We start from the raw sequence: 25,327 nt of genomic DNA on the forward strand, positions 1-25,327 counted from the left end.
ATCTAGATTTGTGACGTTCAGAAGATCTGGAGTGGCTCCTTCGAGACCTCTGGGAAGGCTCCTCAACCTCTATTTCTTCAACAGATTTGGATCTAGACTTGTGACGTTCAGAAGATCTGGAGCGGCTACTTCGAGATCTCTGTGAAGAATCTTCAGCCTCTATTTTTTCAACAGATTTGGATCTAGACTTGTGACGCTCAGAAGACTTGGAGCGGCTACTTCGAAATCTCTGTGAAGAATCTTTAGCCTCTATTTTTTCAACAGACTTGGATCTAGACGTGTGACGTTCAGAAGATCTGGAGCGGCTACTTCGAGACCTCTGTGAAGGCTCCTCAACTTCTATTTCTTCAACAGATTTGGATCTAGACTTGTGACGCTCAGAAGACTTGGAGCGGCTACTTCGAGATCTCTGTGAAGAATCTTTAGCCTCTATTTTTTCAACAGATTTGGATCTAGACATGTGACGTTCAGAAGATCTGGAGCGGCTAGATGGAGACCTCTGTGAAGACTCCTCAACTTCTATTTCTTCAACAGATTTGGATCTAGACTTGTGACGCTCAGAAGACTTGGAGCGGCTACTTCGAGATCTCTGTGAAGAATCTTTAGCCTCTATTTTTTCAACAGATTTGGATCTAGACATGTGACGTTCAGAAGATCTGGAGCGGCTACTTCGAGACCTCTGTGAAGGCTCCTCAACTTCTATTTCTTCAACAGATTTGGATCTAGACTTGTCACGCTCAGAAGACTTGGAGCGGCTACTTCGGGATCTCTGTGAAGAATCTTTGGCCTCTATTTTTTCAACAGATTTGGATCTAGACGTGTGACGTTCAGAAGATCTGGAGCGGCTACTTCGAGACCTCTGTGAAGGCTCCACAACCTCCATTTCTTCAACAGATTTGGATCTAGACTTGTCACGCTCAGAAGACTTGGAGCGGCTACTTCGGGATCTCTGTGAAGAATCTTTGGCCTCTATTTTTTCAACAGATTTGGATCTAGACGTGTGACGTTCAGAAGATCTGGAGCGGCTACTTCGAGACCTCTGTGAAGGCTCCACAACCTCCATTTCTTCAACAGATTTGGATCTGGACTTGTGACGCTCGGAAGATTTGGAGCAGCTACTTCGAGACCTCTCTGAAGGCTCCTCAACCTCTATTTCTTCAACAGATTTGGATCTAGACTTGTGACATTCAGAAGACTTGGAGCGGCTACTTCGAGAGCTCTGTGAAGAATCTTTGACCTCTATTTTTTCAACAGATTTGGATCTAGACGTGGGACGTTCAGAAGATCTGGAGCGGCTACTTCGAGACCTCTGTGAAGGCTCCTCAACTTCTATTTCTTCAACAGATTTGGATCTAGACTTGTGACGCTCAGAAGACTTAGAGCGGCTACTTCGAGATCTCTGTGAAGAATCTTTAACCTCTATTTTTTCAACAGATTTGGATCTAGATGTGTGACGTTCAGAAGATCTGGAGCGGCTACTTCGAGACCTCTGTGAAGGCTCCTCAACTTCTATTTCTTCAACAGATTTGGATCTAGACTTGTGACGCTCAGAAGACTTGGAGCGGCTACTTCGAGATCTCTGTGAAGAATCTTCAGCCTCTATTTTTTCAACAGATTTGGATCTAGACGTGTGACGTTCAGAAGATCTGGAGCGGCTACTTCGAGACCTCTGTGAAGGCTCCTCAACTTCTATTTCTTCAACAGATTTGGATCTAGACTTGTGACGCTCAGAAGACTTGGAGCGGCTACTTCGAGATCTCTGTGAAGAATCTTCAGCCTCTATTTTTTCAACAGATTTGGATCTAGACGTGTGACGTTCAGAAGATCTGGAGCGGCTACTTCGAGACCTCTGTGAAGGCTCCTCAACTTCTATTTCTTCAACAGATTTGGATCTAGACTTGTGACGCTCAGAAGACTTGGAGCGGCTACTTCGAGATCTCTGTGAAGAATCTTCAGCCTCTATTTTTTCAACAGATTTGGATCTAGACGTGTGACGTTCAGAAGATCTGGAGCGGCTACTTCGAGACCTCTGTGAAGGCTCCTCAACTTCTATTTCTTCAACAGATTTGGATCTAGACTTGTGACGCTCAGAAGACTTGGAGCGGCTACTTCGAGATCTCTGTGAAGAATCTTCAGCCTCTATTTTTTCAACAGATTTGGATCTAGACGTGTGACGTTCAGAAGATCTGGAGCGGCTACTTCGAGACCTCTGTGAAGGCTCCACAACCTCCATTTCTTCAACAGATTTGGATCTGGACTTGTGACGCTCAGAAGACCTGGAGCGGCTACTTCGAGATCTCTGTGAAGAATCTTTGCCCTCTATTTTTTCAACAGATTTGGATCTAGACTTTTGAAGTTCAGGAGACTTAGAGCAGCTGCTTCGAGACCTCTCTGCAGGCTCATGAGCCTCTATTTCTTGAACAGATTTGGATTCAGATGTGACACATTCAGAAGACTTGGAGTGGCTACTTCGAAACCTTTGTGAAAGCTCCTGCACCTCTATTCCTGCAACAGATTTGGATCTGCACTGAAGATGTTCAAAAGACTTGGAACGGCTACTTTGAGACATCCCTGAAGGCTTCCGCACCTCCACTTGTTCAACAGATTTGGATCTGGACTTGTGACGTTCAAAAGACTTGGAGCGGCTACTTCGAGACCTCTGTGAAGGCTCCTGAACCACTATTTCTTCAACAGATTTGGATCTGGATTTGTTACGTTCAGAAGACTTGGAGCGGCTACTTCGAGACCTCGGTGAAGATTCTTTTCCCTCTATTTCTTCAACAGATTTGGATCCAGATGTGTGACGTTCAAAAGACTTGGAGCGGCTACTTCGAGACCTCTGTGAAGGCTCCTGAGCCTCTACTTCTTCAACAGATTTGGATCTTGACTTTTGACCCTCAGAAGACTTAGAGCAGCTATTTCGAGACCACTGCGAAGGTTCCTGTACCTCTATTCTTTCAACAGATTTGGATCTCAATTTGTGATGTTCAAAAGACTTGGAGCGTTTACTTCTAGATCTCCGTGAAGACCCCTTACTCTCTCTTTTTTCAACAGATTTGGACCTAGATCTAGACTTTAGACCATCAAAGGATTTTGAGCATCTGCGTCTGGACCTCCATGAAGACTCTTTGGTTCCCAGTTTTTCAACAGATTTGGACCTAGATTTGAGACGATCAGAAGACTTGGAACGTCTACGTTTAGACCTCCGTGAAGACTCTTTACTACCTATTTTTTCAACAGATTTGGATCTAGACTTGTGATGATCAGTGGATTTGGAGCGTCTACGTTTAGACCTCCGTGAAGAGTCTCTGCCGCCTCTTTTTTCAACAGATCTTGATCTAGATTTGAGACGATCCGAGGACTTGGAGCGTCTACGTTTAGACCTCCGTGAAGAGTCTCTGCCCCCTCTTTTTTCAACAGATCTCGATCTTGACTTGAGACGATCGGAGGATTTGGAGCGTCTGCGTCTCGACCTCCAGGAAGATTCTTTGCCACTTCTTTTGTCAACAGATCTGGATCTGGATTTTGATTTGAGACGATCAGAAGACTTAGAGCGTCTGCGTCTAGACCTCCAGGAAGATGCTTTGCTACCCCTTTTTTCAAAAGATCTGGATCTGGATTTTGATTTGAGACGATCAGAGGACTTGGAACGTCTGCGTCTGGACCTCCAGGAAGATTCTTTGCCACCTCTTTTTTCAAAAGATCTGGATCTGGACTTGAAACGATCAGAGGACTTGGAGCGTCTGCGTCTGGATCTCCAGGAAGATTCTTTGCCACCCCTTTTTTCAAAAGATCTGGATCTGGATCTGGACTTGAGACGATCAGAGGACTTAGAGCGTCTGCGTCTAGACCTCCATGAAGAGTCTTTGCGCTCTCTTTTTTCAACAGATCTGGATCTAGATTTGAGACGATCAGAGGACTTGGAGCGTCTGCGTCTGGACCTCCATGAGGAGTCTTTGTGCCCTTTTTTTTCAACAGACCTGGATCTGGATCTAGACTTGAGACGATCCAAGGACTTGGAGTGTCTGCGTCTAGACCGCTGTGAAGAATCTTTGCGCTCTCTTTTTTCAACAGATCGGGATCTAGACTTGAAACGATCAGATGACTTAGAGCGTCTGCGTCTAGACCTCCGTGAAGAATCTTTGCCCTCTCTTTTTTCAACAGATCTGGATTTAGACTTGAGATGATCAGAGGACCTGGAGCGCCTACGTCTGGATCTCCAGGAAGAGTCTTTGCCTTCCCTTTTATCAATGGATCTGGATCTTGACTTGACACCATCAGAGGACCTGGAGCGCCTGCGTCTGGACCTCCAGGAAGAGTCTTTGCCCCTTCTTTTTTCAACAGATCTGGATCTAGACTTGTCATAAGATGTGGAATGTTTCTTTCTGGAATCCGAGTAGTTTCTGCTCCTAGACCTTGCTCTTTTACATTTCAAATGTTTAGAGACAGAACGTGACCTGGACTTCTTTTTCCGCTTCCTGGATCGTGAAAGAGATTTAGATTTACTCCTTTTTAATTTCTTTGCATCTTGTTTATTTTTATCACTACTCTTGTTACTTTTTTCATATGCTTTCTTTTTTTTAAAAAGATCTTCATCATTCTCCTTCACTACCGCCACAGATTCTGGAGGCACTCCTGAAACTTCCGCCGCTGCCACAGCCGCCATCGATTCTGGGGGTGCTCCCAAATCTTTCACCGCTGCTGCCACTGCCCCAAAGGCTGGAGTTGCTTCCAAATCATTCACCTCTGCTCTCACTGCCACAGATTCTTGAGTTGTTTCTGAATCTTTAACGTACAGCGTATACAGAGAATCTGGAGCTGCCTCCAAATTTTTCACCTCTGCCGTAGCCTCCATGGATTCTCGAGCTGCTTCTAAATCATTCACATCTAAAGTTTGCAGAGAAACACTAGCTGCTTCTGAATCTTCTACTTCTGCCACCATCACCAGAGAATCCGGAGCAGCTTGCAAATCCTTCCCCTCTGCCGCTATCACCACAGATTCCGAAGCTGCTTCTGAATCTTTCGCCTCTGCCGCCACTGCCCTAAATGCTGGAGTTGCTTCCAAATCATTCACCTCTGCTATCACTGCCACAGATTCCTGAGTTGTTTCTGAATCTTTAATGTACGCTATATACCAAGAATCTGGAGGTGCTTCCACATTTTTCACCTCTGCCATGGCCACCACAGATTCTGGAGCTTCTTCCAAATCTTTCATCTCTGCAGCCAACCCCACAGATTTTGGAGCTGCTTCTGAATCACTCATATCTACAGTATGCAGAGACTCACTAGCTCCTTCTGAATCTTCTACATCTGCCACCGACATCAGAGAAACTGGAACAGCTTGCAAATCTTTCACTTCTGTCGCTGTCACTACAGATTCTGGTGCTGCTTCCAAATCTTTAACCTCTGCTGTCACTACCACAGATTCTGGACTTGTTTCTGAGTATTTTACCTCTGCCACCGATTCTGGACTGGTTTCAGAATCCTTCATCCCTGCAGCCACTACCATAGATTGTGGAGTTCTTTCAGAATCTCTCACATCTACAGTACACAGGATATCTGGAGCTGCTTCCAAATCTGTCACCTCTTCAGCCGCTATCACATATTCTGTAGTTGTTCCAGAATCTTTCACATCTACAATACACCGAAAATCTGGAGCTGCTTCCAAATCTGTCACTTCTGCTGCCACCGCTGCCAAAGATTCTGGAGATGCTTTCAAATCTTTCACCTCTGCCACCACCACCACAGCATCTGGAGCAGACTCCAAATCCTTCATCTCTGCCACAGATTCCGGAACTGCTTCTAAATCTTTCACTTCTGCAGTAGCCACCACAGATTCTGGACTTGTTTCTGAATATTTCAATTCTGCCATTGTCACAACAGATTCTGGAGCAGCTTCTGAATCTTTCACCTCTGAAGATACCAGCAGAGATTCTGTACTTGTTTCAGAATCTTTCACATCTACAGTGTGCAGAACATCTGGCACTGCTTCCAAATCTCTGACCTCTTCAGCCACCACCACAGATTCTGGAGCTGTTTCAGAATCTTTCACATCTAGCGCTGCTTCCAAATCTGTCACCTCTGCTGCCAAAGATTCTGGAGCTGCTCTCAAGTCCTTCACTTCTGCCACCACCACAGATTTCAGAGCTGCTTCTAAATCTTTCATTTCTGCCATCACCACCACAGATTCTGGAGTTGTTTCTGAGTATTTAAATTTTGCTGCTGTCACAACAGATTCTAGAGCTGCTTCCAAATCTTTCACCTCTTCAGCCACTACCACAGATTCTGGAGTTGTTTCAAAATCTTTCACACCTACAGTATGCAGAGAAACTGGAACTACTTCCAAATCTTTCACTTCTGCCAGCACCACCACAGATTCAGGAACTGCTTCCAAATTTTTCATCTCTGCAGCTGCCACAAATTCTGGAGTTGCTTCCAAATTATTCACGTGTACTGTGTGAAGAGAATCTGGAACTGCTTTCAAATTTTTCACCTCCACCATGGCCACAGACTCTGGAGTAACTTGCAAGTCATTTACCTCTGTAATAGCCTCAGATTCTAGAGCTGCTTCAGAATCTTTCACCTCCACTTTTAACTCCGGAATCTGATGAGTTTCTGGAAATTTCAGATCCACAGTGTGCTGAGATTTTAAAACTGGTTCCAAATCTAGCACTGCATTAGGATTTTCTACAGTTGTTCCTAAATGTTTTCTTTCTGCTATTCCCACAGATTTCAAAACTGCTTCTGAATATTTCACCTGTGCAGGGCCCAAAGTTTCTTCCATATCCTTCAGATCTGTTGAAGCCTCAGCTTCTACATCTGCTTCCAAATCTTTCATTTCCTCAGGGTGCAGAAATTCTAGACATGCTTTTGAATTTTTTAACTTTTCCACTGTCAAAGACACTGGTGTATCTTCCAAGATTTTCACCTCCACTGTTTTCTCAGATTTTACTGTTGTTGCTGAGAATTTCAAATCCATCACAGCCTCAGATTCTTTCACCTCTACCATTGGCATAGATTCTGTAATTTTTTCCAACTCCTCCACCTCTGCAGTGTACAGAGATTCCAGAGTTTCTTCCAAATCTTTCGTCTCTGTCAACACCTGAGCTTCTGGAGTTGCTTCCGAATATTTTACTTCCACTGTTTTCTCAGATTCCGGAGATGTTTCCAAAATTTTCACATCCACTGACTCCCAACGTTCTGGAATTTCTTCCAAATCTTTTACCTTCATCCTGATCACAGATTCTGAAGCAGTTTCCAAATCTTTCACGTCTACCATGACTTTAGATTCTCGGGTTTCTTTCAAATCCTTCACCTTTGCTGCTGCCTCCAATTCTAGAGCTAATTCCGCAACTTTCACCTTCGATGAGTAGAGGGATTCTGGAACTGCTTCTGAATCCTTTACCTTTGCTTTATACAAAGATTCTGGAGCAGCTTTAGAATGCTTTACATCCATGATTGCTTCAGATTTTAGGGTTGTTTCCAAATCTTTCGCCACCACTGTCTCACACTCCAGAGTTTCCTTCAAATCTTTCACGACTGTCACAGTCTCAGGTTCTGGAGTTGATTGCAAATCTTTTACCATTACATGTAGCAATTCTTGACTAGCTTCAGAATCTTTCCCCAGAGCGATGGGCTTAGATTTTTGAGTTGTTTTTGAATCTTTCATTCGCATAATCACCTCAGGTTCTGGAGTTTTTCCAGAATCTTTCAAGTCTGTCAGGTGTAAAGATTCTGGACTAGCTTCTGAATGTTTCAACTCTGTGGTGGCCTCAGATTCTAGAATTTTTTTAGAATATTTTATGCCTGTTATTGCCTCAGATTCCAGTGTGGCTTCTGGATCTTTCACCTCTACTACTGCCCTAGATTCCAGAGTTGATTCAGAATCTTCTACCTCCATTATAGTGGCATCAGACTTTGTAGCAGTTTCAAAACCTTTCATCACCTCCACCTCAGTATGTGGAGATATTTTCAAATCACTCACTTCTGTCATGACTTGGGATTGTGGAATTGTTTTCAAATATTTCACTTCCATCACCACCTGAGATTCTTTAGTTGTTTCTGAATCCTTTGACTCGGCCACTGCCTCAGATTCTGCGGTGCTTTCCAAATCTTTCACTTCTGCCAGTGATTCAGATTGTCCAATTATTTCCAAGTTTTTCACTTCTGATGTTGTCTCAGATTCTGGAGTTATTACCAAATCTCCCTCCATGCACAGAAATTTGGGAATTGCTTCCAACTCTTTAAACTGAGCTGTGACCTCAGACTCAGCTTGTACAGGTTTATTTAAATCCTTCACCTCTACCATGACTACCGACTCAAAGGCTGCTTCCAAAGCCTTCAACTTCACCACAGACACAGATTCTAGAACTCCTTCTGATTCTGTCACATCTTCTATTTGCAGAGATAGTGGAGGTGTTTTTGCATCTTTCTCCTCCGCATCAGGCCCTAGGGTTGCTTCCAAACCTTTTGTCACCACAACAGATTCTAGGGTTCCTTCTAATTCTTTCACATCTTCCATTTGCAGAGACTGAAGCATTGCTTCTGAATCTTTCACCTCTGCCACAGGTTCTAGAGGTGCCTCTAAATCTTTTGCCGTGGCCACAGATTCCAGGGCTCCTTCTGAATCTTTCACATTCTCCATTTGCAGAGACAGAACTGCTTCCAGACCTTGAGCCTCTGCAATGGCCACAGGTTCTAGGGTTGGTTCTGAACCTATTGCCCTGGCCACAGATTCCAAGGCTTCTTCATCATCTTTCACATTCTCCATTTCCAGAGACAGCAGAGTTGCTTCTGAACCTCTTCCCTCCCCCACAGCCACAGCTTTCAGGGTTGGTTTTGAACCTTTTGCTATGGCCAAAGATTTTACACCCCCTTCTGAACCTTTCACATCTTCCATCTGCAGAGACAGTGGTGCTGGTTCTGAACCTCTCACCTCCGAAACAGATTCTAGGATTGCTTTCAAGTTTTTTGCCTCTGTCACTGGTCCCTGGGTTGCTTCTGAGCCTTCTTCCATGGCAATAGATTCTAGGACTCCTTCTGACTCTTTCACATCTTCCATTTGCAGAGATAGTGAAGTTGGTTCCATAGCTTTCTTCTCTGCCAAGACAACATGTTCTAGGGCTGCTTCTGAACCTTTTGCCACTGCCACAGATTCTACTAGGGCTCCTTCCAAATCTTTCACTTCTTCCATTTGCATAGAAAGTGGAGTTGCTTCTGCACTTTTCACCACAGCCACATGTTCTAGAGCCACTTCCAGACCTGTTCTCATGACTACAGGTTCTAAGGAATTGTCCATATCCTGTATGTGCAGAGATTCTGGAATTCCTTCCAAATCTTTCTCCTCTGCCACCCCTGCAGGTTCTAGGATAGTTTCTAGACCTTCTGCCACCCCTATGGGATCTAGGATTGCTTCTGGACCTTTTATCATGGCCACAGATTCTAGGAATCCTTTTGAATCTTTCATATCTTCCATTTGCGGAGACAGTGAGGCTGCATCTGAATCTTTTGCCTCTGCCACAGGAGCAAGTTTGAGGGTTCCTTCCAAATCTATTGCCATAGCCACAGATTCTAGGGTTCCTTCTGCACCTTTCACCTCCTCCATGTGCAGAGATTCTGGAGTTACTTCCAAATCTTTCATCTCCACCACAAATTTTAGAGCTGCTTCCAAATCTTTTGCATTCACAACAGGTTCTAGGGTTGTTTGTGAACCTTTTCCCAGGGCGACAGATTCTAGGGTTCTTTCCAAATCTTTTGCTTCCTGCATGGCCACAGGTTCTAGGGCTGCTTCTGAACCTTTCACTTGCACCACAGACGCAGATTTTTGAGTTGCTTCCAAACCATTCACCTCTGCCTCGGCCACAGATTTTGAAGTCGCTACCAAATCATCTGGCTCAGTCACAAATTCTAGACCTCCTTCCAAACTTTTTGCCTCAGCCACACCCACAGTTTCTAGAGTTGTTTCCAAATCTTTTATATCTGTCATGACAACAGATCCTGCGGTTTCTTCCAAAGCTTTCATCTCCATTACAACTACAGATGTTGGAGTTACTACCAAATCATTTGTCACAGCCACAGATTCTACAGTTGCGTTCAGCTCCGCTATGGCTACAGATTCTAGAGGGGCATCGAAACCCTCTGAAGTTGCCATAGTCAGAGATTTTAGAATTGCTTCTGAACATTTAATCTTTGCCATGGTCTCAGATTCTAAGGTTGTTTCTAATTCTTTCACCTCCACCACGCACATTGATTCCAGAGTAGCTTCTGAATCTTTTAGTTCTTCAGTTATCTCAGAGGCTGGAATAGCTTCCAAATCCTTTTCAATTTCAGATTTACCAGCAACTCCAGTTCTGTTGGTAGACACATTACCATTTTCAGTGTCTTTAACTGGTAAAGGTTCATCCTTTGCATTCATATTAATAGCTATATGATATATACTTTCATGAGTCTTATTCACCAATAATTTTACATTAGCTTGCTCTTGAATTTTCATTGTACTAGTATTTTCTTCCAGGGTATCCAATTTACTGGTTTCTGAATTGATTGTACTATGTGTATCAGTCAAGGCCAAGTTTGTTTTTTCACTCCCAAGTTTTTCCACAGATGATTCAGAATCTGATAGTAAATGAGGTGTGAGTCTTTTAATTGAATGTCCCATGTACTCTGCACTCAATTTTGTGCCCAATTCTTCTGGCTGCATTTGACCAGCCAGATCTGAATCTGCATGTCCTCCATGCCGTGTGATCAACTTTGAGCCCAATTTTTCTGTCTCTGAGTGAGAAGCAGGTTGTAAATCTGCACGCTCTCCATACTGTGCACTTAATTTTGATTCCTTTGGCTGCTTTTTATGTTTTTTTTCTTTCTTCCTTTTCTTCTTCTTTTTCTTCTTCTTCTTCTTGCTTTTGTGTTTTTTGTTCTTTTTTGACTTTTTTCTTGGAATTTCATCTTCTACTTCGTCAGTGGGGCCTCTTTTTGTACAGGGAGAGGTATTTTTCACTGAATCTTCCTCTACACCTAAAAAAAAATAAAGACATTTATTTAAAACTAATTTTATAAAAAGACATTCAAATATAAAATATTTTAAACCAGTATTTGGGCACAGGTGCACATAAAGTTATACACAACCTGAAATCAACATTTTTTCCGATATACATCACAAGTTACATTTTCCCTCATTAGGAGCTTAAAATGTTTGGGTAAAAACCAAAAATATAGCTTTCAAAAACATTAAACCAATCTTCAAACTGCCTCTTGTCAATTTTTTGCTAGGACTGCTACACGTAAAACAACAAATAAGACTTAAGATGATGTGATAGCAACTGACCTTTGATCAGTAGCTAAAACACTTATAATGAATGGAAGACAGCAAAGACTATTCCTGAAAAAAATACCACACATTACAAAATTACACAACTGGGAAGAAAATGTGCCATTTGCATTATCCAGTAAAAAGACTTCAACAAAACTTTTACTTTAGTTGTTAAAATACATGTCTTAAGATTTTTTTTTTTTTTTTAAATAAGTGACAGGTCAACATTTTCCTAAAATTGAATGTGTATGTTTAAAAAGCCTTAACAAACATTTAAGAAAATTTCTCAAGGTTATTTATTAATTCCAATTGAAACACTTTTTCTTAAAAAAAATAAAATAAAAATATTGCAACCACACATTTCAGCATTTGCTTGTACATGAAAACTAGCAAAAAAAGGATCAGAAGCTAAAAATAAAAGTGAATTCAAATTCACTAGCTTTCATTACCCAGTCTGAGAGAACTTGAGAAATAAAATAAATAAAATAAAAATATTGCAACCACACATTTCAGCATTTGCTTGTACATGAAAACTAGCAAAAAAAGGATCAGAAGCTAAAAATAAGTGAATTCAAATTCACTAGCTTTCATTACCCAGTCTGAGAGAACTTGAGAAATACATAAAGAGCTTAAATAGTGAGGTATACAAACATCTTACAAGCCCACTTAAGTACGCCTCAATCCTGCAAAGATTTACACACGTGCTTAACTATGCACTGAGTAGTGCCACTGGAACCAATGGCATGTGAGGTAAGCATGTAAATACTTGCAGAATTGGGCACTGAAGTGTTATTAGTAAAAACATCATTTTTAATACAGTATATAATTCTAGTCTGCCAGGTTCCTTTAAAAAAATCATTGCACTGAAAAAACTTTTTTGTACGTTGCAGCAACTCAGCAACCCTAAGCTGTATCACAGGACTATGATTTACTTCTATCCTCAAAACAATACTTAAAAGGAGAAAGTGATCTTGGAATAAAAGAGTTGATATAAAAAGTAAACATTCAGATACTATGTTGGGCATGCTATAAAACGCATATGTCCCTGATCATGAAAATATGCATGTAACTTTACACACGAGTGTTTGTATCACTATGGCCTATATTAACTAAGTATTTTCATTTTAAAAAATGGTATTTCTATCCATGTTCCTTTGAATGCCATGAAGAGTATCAATAATATAGGGTCAGTGTCCTTTTCTGCACAACCTTTCAATAAATCTCAAATCACTGCTGTATCTTCACCTTTACTATTACTGATGGGAGCATTAGCGCATAATGGTTGCAAATCTTTTTACTACCAAATTATCTAGTCTTCTTTTGAGAAGAATTAGACAAGTTTTAAAAACACAAATGGCCAGTTTGCACTAGTGCTCCTCTTGTTCCTTGTACTATTCGACCAACATCAGTTCTACACCAACTGCAAGGAAGATTTCTGAAAATGCTCAATGTAGAAAAGCCATAGTACATTATGGAATGAAGAAACATCAGAAAAAATTGCAAATGTAGCCTCTGAGATTATTCAGATCAAAGATCAACCACAAAGTTCTACATTGTCTTCTGTGGAAACATTTAGAATCTATACTTACCAAGTGCACAGCCATCCTCTCATTTCCGTGACAATGAAAATGCATTTTTGTAACCAAGTAGGACCCCAATACTGCCAACTCTTACATATACAAGTAACTTTATTCATGTGAATATCCCATTGAAATCACTGGAACTATTCAAATGTAGACAATGCTTGCAGGACTCATTTTTGCTGGATTCATTGTTATCAGAGGGTCTATGCAGGCACTTTATTTAGTGTATTACATTTGAAGCAACTGAAAGCTGAATGCCTGTTTTTTCCCCAATTATAAGTACATTATTCACTAATACCACCACCATAGAATTACTTGACTTCATACCTTGCTGTCTGATTAATATACCTAGCCATACAATTTTGTAGTTTGATAAACAATGTGAGGAGTAATCCTATAGACCTTACTCAGGCAAAACTTCCATCAGTTTCAGTAAGTTCTGCCAGAGTTAGAACTGTACAACAATGCCTTGAAGAAGATACTTATGAATTGTTACGTCTTATTTCATACGTAATCTTTAAAGAGGCACTTGTCAACTAAGAAAAAAAATTATATTCTCTGATTTTTTTATCCTGTTACTCTCACAAATAAAATTGAATATTACTATAACAAAAAAATAAGGGGGGAAGATTACTTTTCTCTTAATTTGTGCACTTGACAGCACTAGGTGGATAATCAGTTTCAGAGTTTATAGAATACAAGTTTGTCAGTTAGCCCAATTTTGTGTAGATTAATCAGCACTATGAGGGGGAGACAAAATCCTTTGTAAAATATTATAAAACCATTAAAAAAGTATCAGGGAAGTGCACGGCAGAAGTGGCACTGGAAACTTTTATTTCATTTTCAAAAAACTGACTAGATTTACTCTTTATAGTGTCCCCTTGAAGAAAAACATATTTGCAATGTTTAAGTATTTTCATTTACCTGATTTACACTGTAGCTCTGTATCAAGGGCCCCAGACAGTACTTCCTCTATTTTCTGAACTATCTGATCATTCTGAAGACTCCCAGCACCCGTAACTGTGTCATCTGAAGTGTTTGCTTGCTCAGCTGGGATTGTTTCACCATTCTGCTGGCCTTCTACCTTTCCACTAACCGAGAAAAATATTAACAAAATTCAAGTAATTTCGAGCTTTATTTTTATTTTTTTAAAAGGTAATGTATTCACATTTCTTACAGCCAAACCTTCTAAAGAATATTTTAGCCTCCTGAAGAGGCCTTGCACTTCAGTGTAATATTTATCTTTTGGTTTGTTTTACTTACTGCAGTCTTAGACAAAATACTTTGTTAGCCACTAGAACTATGCCCAAGGGAGGAAAATATTTTCTCACCGTTTCATCCCAGGCCTTTCCGCAACACAGAAATTTCGTTTCCCTCCTCCCTCCCCGCCCTCCAAAAAAACCCCATCCCACCAAGCACTCTTTTTCAGACTGAAAACACACCAGCGTGCACGTGTTGTGAGGCGCAACAAAGCATTGCGAAATTAGAGCCCATCCATACTTGTTATTTTCACTGAAACGCTGGACCGCCCGGAGGGGCAGCGGCCTGGTAGCACCGTAACCGGATGTGGCCGCTGAGCGCCGGGCCAGGCCCCGTATGTTCGAGTGACCCTCCCCCGCCCCCCGGGCCGAGATTGCCCCTCCCCCCCAACTGTCCCCTACTTATCCCTCCCCGCCCCCATCCTCCCACCCACCCACCCACCGCCCCCGTCCCGCAACTGCCCCCCAGACACCTCTCCCCGCCCCCACCCCGACTCCGCTCACACTAGGCTCCCGTCCCACTTCGCCTCCCCCACGGCCCCGAGCCGGCTCGTTACCCGCCCAGCTGCTGCTGCTGCTCCTGCTCCTCCTGGATCTCCCGGAACTTGCTGACCACAAAGGACCGAAAGATCTGCTCGATGTTAGTCGCCATGACAGCCCCACGGCTCGACTCCCCCTCCATCCGCAACGCGGGTCCTCCACTACCCCACAATGCACCACTGCAAGAAGCCAGGGGCCAGCCCCCGCCGCCGACGCGTTCCCTTTATGCCCTCCCGCCATTGGTCGCCCTCTGTGGAACCAGAGGCATGACGGGACGTCAATCAGCCGCTCTGGCCCCGCGGGGGAACCATAGAGCGCAGCCTCTCTCTAGTGGGGGGGGGGGGAGGGACCGTGGACGTTCCCCTTCCCCCGCAGGTGCCTGGGGAGGAGGATGGGCCCCGGCAGCCATGTTGCTGCACCGAGTCCGCCCCCCCCCCCAATCCACAGAGAGCGCTGGCGGGCTCGGGGCCGCGCTGCCCCTCCCCCCACGGGATGAAACGCGGCCCCCGCTCTCCTCCCCCACCAGGCCCGTAAATGGGCTCGGCCCGGACGGGGGCTGCCCCCGGGATCGCGTCCGCCTGTAGGCGGGCGGCGGGGGCTCGGTTGCCCGCCTGCCCGGCCCTACTCACCTCCGCGCAGGCCGGGGATCCGGGGCCGTGACCGCCTGGAGCCCGAGCCTGCCGCCTCCGGCCGGGCCCGCCGCAGCCAGTGGGAGCTCCGCCATGGGGCTCAGACAGCGCCGCCGCACCAGGCCCCGCACTTCCCTGCGCCTCCCGTGCGCGAGAGAGAGGCGGCGGGTCACCGCTGCAGCCGGGGGTGCGGCGCGGCTCCGTGCGCTGATGGCTGCACACACACACACACACACACACACAGCAGCTGTGTAAAGTCACGCACAGGGCAGAGCGTGTTTTCAGAGAGACATCTGAGGGAAACCCCAGCTCTTAGGAAGCCTGGATCTGACCTGCGTCTGCAGGTTTGGCGGGGGGACGGGAATCCAGAACTAAATTCAGATAAATAAATAAATCCCAGCCTGAAAGTCAGCGTCTGCCTCGGCTCCGTTAGCCAGACAATGCCTGGTTTCGGCAATGTTTTAGTAGAACATCACTACAAACGGGATATTATCCCCAAAGCACTTTCTCACACACATATTTTGGTGACAGGTTTCAGAGTAGCTGCCTGTATTCGCAAAAAGAAAAGGAGGACTTGTGGCACCTTAGAGACTAACAAATTTATTAGAGCATAAGCTTTCGTGAGCTACAGCTCACTTCATCGGATGCATTCTGTGGAGTGAACTGTACTTCAGGAAAGCTTATGCTCAAATAAATTTGTTAGTCTCTAAGGTGCCACAAGTCCTCCTTTACATATTTTGGTGTTCCATTGATTCAGCCGTACCCCTTTCCTTATTTGGTCTGTGAGAGAAAATTGCCAAATCGTTGGCATACAGTTATGTGATGATTCTGTATTCTTGGGTGACAACGTTAAATTTTCAAATATTCATTTACCCAAAGTAAAGTCTATACATTGTATATTTCCTCAAGACAAGCTGCATGTGTGACAGTTTCTGGAAAAAGGAGTACTTGTGGCATCTTGGAGGCTAACACATTTGTTTGGGCATAAGCTTTTGTGGGAAAGCCACCCTACACGAATATGACAGCAAATCAATTGCTGCTGAGGTCTTATTTATAATCTGTACCATGGGACAATTTCAGTGCTATTTGTTGCCTCCATGCAGACCTTTTTATGACAGTGGTTATATGCAGTATACATATTAGTGCAGAATGTGCCCCAATGCTAACTGAAAAGTACTGTGTTTTCAGTTACAAGTTAAGTCCAAAGCAGACTGTGAAGAGTTACAAAGGGATCTCACAAAACTAGGTGACTGAGCAACAAAAATGGCATTTTAAATTCAATGCTGATAAATTCAAAGTAATGCATAGTGAAAAGTATAATCCTAACTATAGATAAAATGATGGGGTCTAAATTAGCTGTTACCATTGAAGAAACAGATCTTGGAATCATCATGGATAGTTCTCTGAAAATATTCGCTCAATGTGCAGTGGCAGTAAAGCTAATAGAATGTTAGAAACCATTGGGAAAGGAATATATACGAAAACAGAAAATATCATAACGCTACTATATAAATCACCCACACCTTGAATACTGCACACAGTTTTGGTCACCCCATCTCAAAAAAATTATAAATGGAAAAAATACAGAGAAGGGCAACAAAAACAATTAAGGGTATGGGACAGCTTCTACCTGAGGAGAGATTAAAAAAACTGGGACTTCATCTTCGAAAAGAGACAATTATTGGGGGAATACGATAGAGGTCTAATGGGACTAAATCGGCGGGCCCAGATAATCTTCATCCAAGAATATTAAAGGAATTGGCACCTGAAATTGCAAGCCCATTAGCAAGAATTTTTAATGAATCTGTAAACTCAGGAATAGTACCGAATGATTGGAGAATTGCTAATATAGTTCCTATTTTTAAGAAAGGAAAAAAAAGGGATCCGGGTAACTACAGGCCAGTTAGTTTGACATCTGTAGTATGCAAGGTCCTGGAAAAAATTTTGAAGGAGAAATGAGTTAAGGACATTGAAGTCAATGGTAAATGGGACAAAATACAACATGGTTTTACAAAAGGTAGATCGTGCCAAACCAATCTAATCTCCTTTTTTTAAAAAGTAACAGATTTTTTAGATAAAGGAAATGCAGTGGATCTAATTTATCTAGATTTCAGTAAGGCATTTGATACCGTGCCACATGGGGAATTATTAGTTAAATTGGAGAAGATGGGGATCAATATGAACATCAGAAGGTGGATAAGGAATTGGTTAAAGGGGAGACTGCAACGGGTCCTACTGAAAGGCGAACTGTCAGGTTGGAGGGAGGTTACCAGTGGAGTTCCTCAGGGATCGGTTTTGGGACCAATCTTATTTAATCTTTTTGTTACTGACCTTGGCACAAAAAGTGGGAGTGTGCTAATAAAGTTTGCATATGATACAAAGCTGGGAGGTATTGCCAATTCGGAGAAGGATCGGGATATTATACAGGAGGATCTGGATGACCTTGTGAACTGGAGTAATAGTAATAGGATGAAATTTAATAGTGAGAAGTGTAAGGTTATGCATTTAGGGATTAATAACAAGAATTTTAGTTATAAGTTGGGGACGCATCAATTAGAAGTAACGGAAGAGGAGAAGGATCTTGGAGTATTGGTTGATCATAGGATGACTATGAGCTGCCAGTGTGATATGGCTGAGAAAAAAGCTAATGCGGTTTTGGGATGCATCAGGAGAGGCATTTCCAGTAGGGATAAGGAGGTTTTAGTACCGTTATACAAGGCACTGGTGAGACCTCACCTAGAATACTGTGTGCAGTTCCGGTCTCCCATGTTTAAAAAGGATGAATTCAAACTGGAGCAGGTACAGAGAAGGGCTACTAGGATGATCCGAGGAATGGAAAACTTGTCTTATGAAAGGAGACTTAAGGAGCTGGGCTTGTTTAACCTAACTAAAAGAAGGTTGAGGGGAGATATGATTGCTCTCTATAAATATATCAGAGGGATAAATATAGGAGAGGGAGAGGAATTATTTAAGCTCAGCACCAATGTGGACACAAGAACAAATGGGTATAAACTGGCCACCAGGAAGTTTAGACTTGAAATCAGACGAAGGTTTTTAACCATCAGAGGAGTGAAGTTTTGGAATAACCTTCCAAGGGAAGCAGTGGGGGCAAAAGATCTATCTGGTTTTAAGATTCTACTCGATAAGTTTATGGAGGAGATGGTATGATGGGATAATGGGATTTTGGTAAGTAATTGATCTTTAAATATTCAGGGTAAATAGGCCAAATCCCCTGAGATGGGATATTAGATAGATGGGATCTGATTTACTATAGAAAACTCTTTCCTGGGTATCTGGCTGGTGAATCTTGCCCATGTGCTCAGGGTTTGGCTGATTGCCATGTTTGGGGTCGGGAGGGAGTTTTCCTCCAGGGCAGATTGGAGAGGCCCTGGAGGTTTTTTTTGCCTTTCTCTGTAGCATGGGGCATGGTTGACTTGAGGGAGGCTTCTCTGCTCCTTGAAGTTTTGAACCATGATTTGAGGACTTCAATAGCTCAGACATGGGTGAGGTTTTTCATAGGAGTGGGTGGGTGACATTCTGTGGCCTGCGCTGTGCAGGAGGTCGGACTAGATGATCAGAGTGGTCCCTTCTGACCTTAGTATCTATGAATCTATGAATCTAGGTCTATAAACTTATGAATGCTGTGGAGAAAGTAAATAAGGAAGTGTTATTTAGCCCTTTGCAGAACACAAGAATTGAAGGTCAACAAATAAAATTAATAGGCAGCAGGTTTAAAATAAAAGGAAGTATTTCACACAATGCACAGTCAACCTGTGGAACTCACTGCCGGAGGATGTTGTCATGGCCAAAATTATAACTGGATTAAAAAATAATTAAAGTTCATGGAGGAAAGGTCCATCAATGGCTATAAGCCAAGATGGTCACGGCTGCAACCCTGTGCTCTGGGTGTCTCTAAGCCTTTGACTGCTAGATGCTTAGACTGGACAATGGGATGTATAGATGGACAATTGCCATGTTCCGTTCATTCCATTTGAAACCTTTGATAAATAAGAATTAAAGCATTTGATACTACTCTGACAATATTACACATACTTTAGACAAGAATGAGAGGATCACCAAGAAATCTCATTGGTGTGAAAAATTGTCAGACTGAATCATTTATTTCAAACCTTGCTCACGTAGACCTTGCTAGACTGAAAAAAGATTTTTTTTTTAATTGAGATAGCGCAATCAAAGTAGTTTAGCTCAATTGAAAACTGGGCTTAACACTAGTGTAGACAGCGTAACAACTTAATCTAGATTGGTGGTAAATGAGATTTTCAACTGAATTGAACTAGTTCCATTGAGCAAACTCAAATTAAATATAATTTTTCTAGTTCATACAAGGCCATAGTGATTATATATGGATCAATTACTGTTGACCAGTTTAAGGCCCAATACTGCAATCATTTAGGCTCTGGAATAATTTTTCTCCCCATAGTAGTTCCATTGAAGTCAATCATACCACTTAAAAGACAAAAACTACTCCAAAGCTTTATTGTGGGATTATTTTTTAAACCAATGATTCTTTGAGTTATGCATATATGTAAAAGTATTTAATAAACTGATATTTTATTTTGATACTCATAATTTAAAAAGATCTGATGCAACATGATACTGTGCCTTCTCAGAGCATATAATTTTTCATGCATACACTATTTGCATTCAGAGGAATTACGTACTCCTATGAAGATATGAGCAAAATTTAACAAAGAGTGAGTCCTTCACAACTATATTACAACTCTTGGAAAGCAAAGAAACTGCAGCAAGATGAATAACATCTTTGCGCAGTGGTGCTGGAACAATTTTTATAATGGAGGTGCTGAAGGCGGAAACCATTGTATTTGGATTGGTTATTACTACTTCAAGACAGGGGGTGCATCAGCACTCCTAGTTCCAGCACCTATGCCTTTGTACCATTTTAATGCTAAATTTAACATGCTACAGTACCTCCACAATTCTTCATAATGAAAGCTGATATATATAATAAGCATAAGGTATTATTTGTTATTTAATACTATAACATTCCCAAGAGCATTTGCCCTAGTAAAATAGTAAACAGTACTAGTTTTAGTAGGGTATCATCCAATTAACCCATTAACTATCAATGTTACGCTATGGAGTGATGTTATATTTCCTCCATTATATCATAGAATCAAATAATCTAGAGATGAAAAAGATCTATTAGCTGTAGTCCATAACCGTGCAATGCAAAATTATTCACTATTCTACATTTTCTGGTGTTTGTCTTATCTGGTTGTAAATACAGCAAGGATGGGGCTCAACTACTTCCCATGGGAAATTATTTCACAGTCTAGGAGACTGCCACCCGCATACTGCAATCAGATCTACACAGGCAGATCACTACATTTATGAAGAGCTGCACTGAAGTCAATGGGGCACCCCAGACACATCGATCCTCCTGTCCAGAGCTCTTTGCAGCGCCAAGGCCTGTGTGTGTCAAAAGAGCCGTCTGTTGTAAATAAACGACGGTCAAATCCCTAGTGTCATGCACAGCTAGACTGTGACCTGTTAGTGGCATTCACTATCAGTTTTCTAAAAAGAAAAGGAGTACTTGTGGCACCTTAGAGACTAACAAATTTATTAGAGCATAAGCTTTCGTGAGCTACAGCTCACTTCATCGGATGCATTTGGTGGAAAAAACAGGAGAGATTTATATACACACACACACACAGAGAACATGAAACAATGGGTTTATCATACACACTGTAAGGAGAGTGATCACTTAAGATAAGTCATCACCAACAGCAGGGGGGGGAAGGAGGAAAACCTTTCACGGTGACAAGCAGGTAGGCTAATTCCAGCAGTTAACAAGAATATCAGAGGAACAGTGGGGGGTGGGGTGGGAGGGAGGTGTGTATATAAATCTCTCCTCTGTTTTTTCCACCAAATGCATCCGATGAAGTGAGCTGTAGCTCCCGAAAGCTTATGCTCAAATAAATTTGTTAGTCTCTAAGGTGCCACAAGTCCTGCTTTTCTTTTTGCAAACACAGACTAACACGGCTGCTACTCTGAAACCTATCAGTTTTCTATTTCTTATTTCCTTGATTTATTAGTATAAAAAGTTCTCTTTCTCCGTTTACAACCCCCCCCATTCGTTGCTTTCCCCTTTCTTCTCCCTAAAGCCTTAATCAAGCGCGAGCATTTGATGCTGCTAAGAATTCTGGGAACTTGTCTGCCGCCTGCCGAAATTGCTGCAAAAGGTTTAGTAGTCTGGTGGGCGGACGTGCTCTGCTCTCTTGCTGCAGTAAGTGTTTCGTTCTTTTTTGTTGTTGTTGTTAGAAATGTGTTCCATCTAATGCACGTTGTGCGTTCATGCTAGCGCAGTTGCACATGTGTAGGTTGTGCAGTGAGGCATGTGAACGAGACAATGTTTTAAGAGACAAATTTGTAGGAGGAGACTTATTCTGTGATCTCAGAGATGGCCATGTGCTTGCTCTGTGCTGTTTGATCTTCCGTAAAATGGCTTTCCCTCTTCGCTGTTGTAGGAGCAGCATTTTGAATGTCAGCCCGTGCTCACTGTATTTATGCGAGCCCTCCCTTTCAACTGAATGACTTGCAGGAGTGAGACGAGCAACATTTGTTCTTGTATAGCTAGAACAAACTCGGGTGGGTGCGTTTAATTTAAAAACTGTGGTTCTAGCAGTGTAATTATTGCAACTGCGAACTGCTTCTTCTGCTGCTTGTTTTATTATTTATAAGGGCAATAGGATTTTTTTTTTATTTATATGAATTTAAAACTAGCTGTTCTTACTCTTGCTCAGCACTGCCTCTCAGAAACTAGAAATTTAAATGTTGTTTCTTTCATTATGCACACATGCTGGCTTGTTATGTTGGTATTATATAAATGCTACACTGTTTTATTTTTTGGCTTTAAACAAGTAGGGAAATATTTGCTTTTAACAAAGTGAATATTAAACTTTTGACCTATCTTGGTTTGATTTTTAACCTACTTTTATTCTTTCCCTCAGTTTGCAAATTTGGAGTACTACCAAAATTGGCATTTTCCTCTTAAATTCTTTAAATTCAGCTAGGGAAGCTTGAAATTAGTGGTTAAATTTGCTGACATGTTTTCGTTGTTTTTTTTTTTTTAAAGTATATTTAGTTTCAGTATGTAAGTATATATGTTGAAAATATTTATGCAGGAAGGAAAATGCTTCTTTCCTTTCCTTTATTCTCTCTAGGCCTTATTCTGCAATCTTTACTTAGATCTGGATCCTAAAAGCACTCTGAAGTCTTACTGAATATAATTAGGGTTACAGGTTTGAGTACCTGTTGGAATGAGGCCACCAAAATTCCCATTCATTTCTAGTACTGGTTTTTCAGGGAGCGTTTCCCTAAATTAGGAGCGGAATATGGCTTCAGGTGACTGCTTGTACTGTAGGAAGAATTTTGAGACAAGATATAACTGTTATGACCAAATGATTTGAGTTCCTTCCAAAAGGCCAATCCTTTTTTCCCCCTGCCAAAGTCATTTTTCTCCTCTGTTGCTTCAGCCATGTCACCCTCCTCTAGAGTCACTTTGCTGAGAAAGCGCTGGACTGGGATTTAGGAGATCTGGGTTCTATTTCCACTTCTGGCACTGGCCTGCTGGATGACTCATTTTCTCCCCTTAGAAAATGGGGATAATGAAATTGGCCTCCTTCATAAAGTGCTTTGAGATCTATAGCTGAAAAGCCCTAGGTAAGAGGTATAGGTGTCATTAGTCACTGGATCCCCATTGCTCTACACATGAAGTTTAAATTCTGTGACCTTCTTTCCAAGATTCTAGATGCAGAGCCTCAGCCAAACTTTTCATAGGCTTCTAAATTAACATCCATATTTAGATACTTAATTAAATTGTCTGTTTTTTGGGGTTTTTTTCCCCCAGAAGTGTTCAACATCCAGAAACTCAGTGCAGTTCTGTAGAAGCTGGGGGTGCTCAGTGCTGTGAAAATCAGGCTATGTATGTAGATCCCCCTGATTCAATGGAACTATTCATGTGTGTAAAATTAAGCATATGCAGTCTTTTTTTTTTTTTTTGTACTTTTTTATTATTTTGTGTGTGTGAAGGGCTGAGCTTCTCTCAAGGTACTCTTAACTCAGATTATTTTATCTCATTGGTGTGGAGTAGTCAGTGAGGCGGTGGCATTGGGACTGGGTTCATCAATTTAATTAGAGACTGACTTTCTCTTTTGTCACTGTATGTCTGGCTACTGAGTATCCCTTCTCTCAGATCAGCATTATCTAGAGTTAAGTACATTCTCTGTCCTGATTTCAGCCTCTGTGTCAAGCACAAATGGAGTAACTTGCAGAATAAATCTTTAAAGCATGTATTTTAATTTCTGTGGCTCTTGTGATAACCTTGCTCTTCAAGTCTGTATTGTTCTGCTATGAGGTTCCATACGCTGCCATGGGAACATGCTTATTGGATTTGATTCATTTAGGAATAAGAGATATATTATTTTTAAATAAGAAAAAAATATTTTCCTCTTAGATTACTATCCTTCACTGTGGCCAGTCCCTTAACCTTTCTTCCCTTTTTTCTTTTACTTGCTTACCTTCCACATCAAACATTTTTACTATAAGTGATGATTTTTCATTCCATCACAGGCTGATTAGACCATCTCTAGCACCACTGTGAAATTTTTTAAAAACATTAATTTTTTTCATGAATGTGAGTAGATAGCTTTTAAATGGACACGTCACTTTGCAATCAGTTTATTTTAAAAATATTTATATAAATCTAAAGTGTCTGTTTCATCAGCATGTAGTTTCGGAAAGCTACCAGTTTAGAGCACCTGAAAATATATTTTTTAAAATTAAATTTATATAGCTAATGGTGAAGTATTTCATGCTTAATTTTCTGTACTCTTCTCTCCTCCCCTCACAATTCATGATTTATTCATGGTTTTTCTTTATTCTTCAAACTCTATTTTTGTTTTTGTTAAAATGTTCCGTTTCTGAAAGAGTCTTCTATTTGGTACAAGACTTAAAAATGTTATATCATATAGAATTGAAATATCTTCTGAAAAATGTGCGGGATCTTTCTGTCCATAATTTTCTATGAAGACTTTTTAGGTTTAAAAACGTGCTTTTTCGTATATATTCATGACATTAAACCAAATGATCCCTTTGTAATGGAAGCCATGCCCTGAATAGTAACAATTCCCCGGGAAGACAAGTTTCTAGTGTCTAGCCATTGAAAGAAGCAAAACTAGGTAGCTGCTGTATGGAGAGAAGGTAGCAGGGTTTGAGTCATACTTTCAGCAGACTAACTACATTTCTCATGAAATATGGCTGATTTGGGTATGAGGCACATTATCTTGTCCTGCTGATTGGCTGAAAACCTGCTATTAGTCACAGCTGTCGTAAGGTCACTTTTTAATCATGGAACAGTTTGTCAAGGGTCATGTTGGATTCTGCATCACTGACAATTTTTAAATCAAGATTGATTGATTGTTTTTCTAAAAGATACACCCTTGGAATTATTAGGGGAATTTCTATGGCCTGAGTTGTACAGGAGATGAGGCTGGATGATCACAATGGTGCCTCCTGGACTTAGAATCTATGAATTTTGGGGGAGACTAGCTCTCTGACAGTTCTTTCTTACCCTTTTACATAGAAGTTCTGTTATTTAGCCTTCTGTAAATAGAGCTTGCATGTAGGCATATCCAACATGAATACAGTGCCAAATGCTTGTCTGCGCTGCTTTGGGTGAAACTGTACACATGTACATGAGTGGGCCGGTGACCAACCTCTTCATAGAAGAAATGCAGGAAGACGAATGGGATTAAAGTGCCATGTTTGCTAAGATTACAACACAGTGCTGTTTTTTCAATTTGAGTAAAATTCTTATTTAATCAGTGTTCTTCCTCCTAGTGAATGTAAGATGGTTTGGACAGCAAAGACACAAGACTCCCTTATTGACCACGTGAAATTTATTGTTAAGCATTAAAAAGAATTCAATTAAAGTGGTTGTTGTTGCTTCCCTCTGCATGAAAGGCT

The 25,327-nt window shown here is 41.6% G+C and overlaps 2 protein-coding genes across 53 annotated transcripts in view; one reads left to right on the plus strand and one right to left on the minus strand.

Annotated features, from left to right (window-relative positions):
* The window catches only part of SON (SON DNA and RNA binding protein), a 62,217-nt gene extending 46,561 nt beyond the window's left edge, over nucleotides 1–15,656 (minus strand). For 3 of the 50 annotated variants that reach the window (XR_006278873.1, XM_043508017.1, XM_043507912.1), the window contains exons 1-4: nucleotides 15,320–15,627; nucleotides 14,708–14,940; nucleotides 747–11,013; nucleotides 279–476 (exon numbers count right to left, since the gene is read on the minus strand). Coding sequence is in view for 48 of the 50 variants with exons in the window: in XM_043508017.1 (XP_043363952.1) it covers nucleotides 279–476; nucleotides 747–11,013; nucleotides 14,708–14,940; nucleotides 15,320–15,414 (10,793 nt within the window). In the remaining 2 variants the exon portion in view is untranslated. Of the gene's footprint in view, nucleotides 1–278; nucleotides 477–746; nucleotides 11,014–13,815; nucleotides 13,983–14,707; nucleotides 14,941–15,319 lie in introns of those variants that run through there. The other 47 variants (XM_043508050.1, XM_043508060.1, XM_043508074.1 and 44 more) reach the window with 47 other exon arrangements.
* Nucleotides 15,657–20,754: 5,098 nt separating this feature from the next.
* Nucleotides 20,755–25,327, plus strand: part of GART (phosphoribosylglycinamide formyltransferase, phosphoribosylglycinamide synthetase, phosphoribosylaminoimidazole synthetase) — a 55,761-nt gene continuing 51,188 nt past the window's right edge. The window contains exons 1-2 of one of the 3 annotated variants that reach the window (XM_043508331.1): nucleotides 20,755–20,772; nucleotides 21,466–21,587. The gene's annotated coding sequence lies outside the window, so the exon portion shown is untranslated. Of the gene's footprint in view, nucleotides 20,773–21,448; nucleotides 21,588–21,799; nucleotides 21,950–25,327 lie in introns of those variants that run through there. The other 2 variants (XM_038391992.2, XM_038392000.2) reach the window with 2 other exon arrangements.

This window comes from Dermochelys coriacea, chromosome 1 (genome assembly GCF_009764565.3).
Source record: "Dermochelys coriacea isolate rDerCor1 chromosome 1, rDerCor1.pri.v4, whole genome shotgun sequence".
NCBI classification, from domain to species: Eukaryota; Metazoa; Chordata; order Testudines; family Dermochelyidae; genus Dermochelys; species Dermochelys coriacea.